Source organism: Montipora foliosa, chromosome 13 (assembly GCF_036669935.1).
Source record: "Montipora foliosa isolate CH-2021 chromosome 13, ASM3666993v2, whole genome shotgun sequence".
NCBI lineage: Eukaryota > Metazoa > Cnidaria > Anthozoa > Scleractinia > Acroporidae > Montipora > Montipora foliosa.
In genome coordinates, this window is record NC_090881.1 from 38,650,978 (window position 1) to 38,653,477 (window position 2,500).

General features: G+C 35.9%; 1 protein-coding gene across 2 annotated transcripts in view; it reads left to right on the top strand.

Moving 5' to 3' along the window:
* LOC137983187 (hemicentin-1-like) overlaps positions 1-2,500 on the top strand; it is a 93,471-nt gene that overhangs the window by 28,513 nt on the left and 62,458 nt on the right. For both annotated transcript variants that reach the window (XM_068830368.1, XM_068830367.1), the window contains exons 7-8: positions 1,414-1,659; positions 2,154-2,420. In XM_068830368.1, the coding sequence (XP_068686469.1) occupies positions 1,414-1,659; positions 2,154-2,420 (513 nt within the window). The remainder of the gene's footprint in view (positions 1-1,413; positions 1,660-2,153; positions 2,421-2,500) is intronic.

Genomic DNA, 2,500 nt, shown 5'->3' on the forward strand with positions numbered 1-2,500 from the left:
GTGTAAGTTATATTGTAATTCCCAGTAGGTACTTGCATTGTCAATTGTTTCTTGCGGTGAGCTTACTTGCATTTGAAGGCTTTTTTTTTGTGTTTCTTCATGGATTTTTTTTAACAATTCACTATATTCCATTTCCATAATGCGGTATGGTTTGAGGTTCTTAACATAAAAACAATACAAGTTAACCCATTGACTCCTGGGGTTTCCCCATTGACAAGTAAAATTGTCTGGCGTTAGACAGAGTAAAATTTTAAGTCTAGCCAGCTTAGGCGTCAAAAGGATAATAAATTACTCTTGGGACAGGACTTTTTCATGCTTCAGTGAACTGGATATCCATGGATTGTTTTAGTGCAAAGAAAGCCCCACAGTTTTTCAAATGTTTCAAATATACATGTAATTATGTTCATGAAATTCTAGAACTCTGAACAAATAACCATTTAAATTGCTCGCCATAGGCCGTTTCTGTTATCGTCCCTTCAGTAAAGATAAGGGACTGGACCACCCAGGAGCTCTCTCTTGGAACTGCTCAACAACAAGATCACATGTTTTCAACTGCTCATTTGGCAGATTCCTGATGGAGTTTGAGAGATTGAAACAAAATTTTTGAATGTTTAAACCTTTCACTCCAGACCTGTAAGTGACAATTTTTATGTGATTTCAACTGCTCATTTTGTAGATTCCTGATGGAGTGTGAGAGATTGAAACAAAATTTTTGAATGTTTAAACCTTTTACTCCTGTAAGTGACCCTAACACTTACATGTTTTACTCTGTCTAACGCTAGATGACTTTACTTGTCAATTACCAGGAACACCTCGGGAGTTAAACGGTTAACAAAAGCTATGTCCCAATTAACCCTTTCATTCCTGTGACACTGACACTTACAGTGTATACAAGTAACACGTACAGTGTAGACTGATTTTACTCTGTCTAATGCCAGACAATTATTTTACTCTTCAGTGGGGAACCTCTTGGAGGTGAAAGGGTTAAGTTATTTGCTCAAAATTTCAGAATTGTTTTTTATTCAATCTCAGGCTAAAACATGAGTGGTCTCTGCAATCTGCTCGGACTTCGTTCCTGTACATGAACTCATAGTCTGACATGCTGTGAAGACATCAGTTTTAATTAGTTTCTAAATTTAATAAGCTCTTGGTTTGACATTTTTGTCAAAAGCCCCTTGGCTCATAATACAATGTACATGTATGCACTATGTTTGCATTTCTACTTGTCTCATTACTGAGAAGTACATGTACTAAGTTTACAGTAAATTAACATGATGAATCATCATGATGGTGATGCACAATGTATACACCATGATTCTTCGACTTCTACTTGAATTACTGTGACATTGAAACAATCACTGTATGTTAAATTAGAGGACATTGAAAATGGATGATTTTTGGTTGTTCTTTCAGTGTCTTCATTCATTACGCCAATTTCCAATGAGGTAATCACCGAAGGAGGAACTCTGAATTTGTCATGTCCAGCAACTGGTATCCCCAGACCAACTGTGTTTTGGGTGAAGACTAGTAATGGAGAGCGCACAGATGGAACTGAGTTAGTTATCAGAAATATTAGTAGGAGTGAAGCTGGAGAATACAGATGTGAAGCAACGAATCCATGTGGAAATGCTTCGGAGTCTGCAACAATTGACGTACAGTGTAAGTCATAAATTTGTGTCCATTAAAAAAGTGACCATAGCGAACATAATAAGTACATTGTACAGTAGGAATGTACTTAGTTAGCAATAGACATTAAAAGCCACAAGTCTAACTCTGATAGAAATTTTGCCAGTGGGATTCATTTTATTTAAACTTTTTTTGTTTGATTTCTTTATTTTTAAGTTGTTGTACTGCAATAATCCAGGGTGAACATTCAGTAGGTATTAAAGCTGATAAGTAAGTACAAGGATAGCACTGACCAAAATAATTATTATGACCAAAAAAGTAACATTAACTTTGACGATTCTTTTACACTTACAGTAATTTCACTCGAGTTGTAGAAACGTCAGTCAATTGTTGTCCTAAACAGTCTCTCGCAGGACTATACTTACCCAGACGATTGCACTTTACCTAATTATGATATTTTTGGAGGTAAGTTGTTTATACATGATCTATTCAGAGAATTGTACTAACATTTTTGGTCTTCATCATAGACCCACCAGAGGGAATCCAGTTACATGTGAGTGAAGTAGAAGTCTGTAATGGAACAACCATCTCTTTTAGTTGCTCAGCTGTAACTGCGAACCCCATGAAACTAAATTATCAGCTTCATGAGAATAACACCATGATAGGTGTAATCAGCAGTACTGGAGTTTGGAACAAAACAAGTTGGACAGTTGGAGGAGTATTTTTCTATAAGTGCGTGGTGAACAACTCTGTTGGGACAGCTATGAGTTTAAATGTGTCAGTTAATGTCAATGGTAAGCAAAGATCCTTTGGAATTAGTGAAAAGATGATGAAATACATGAAAACTGATCAATAATAATTATGCATTATTATC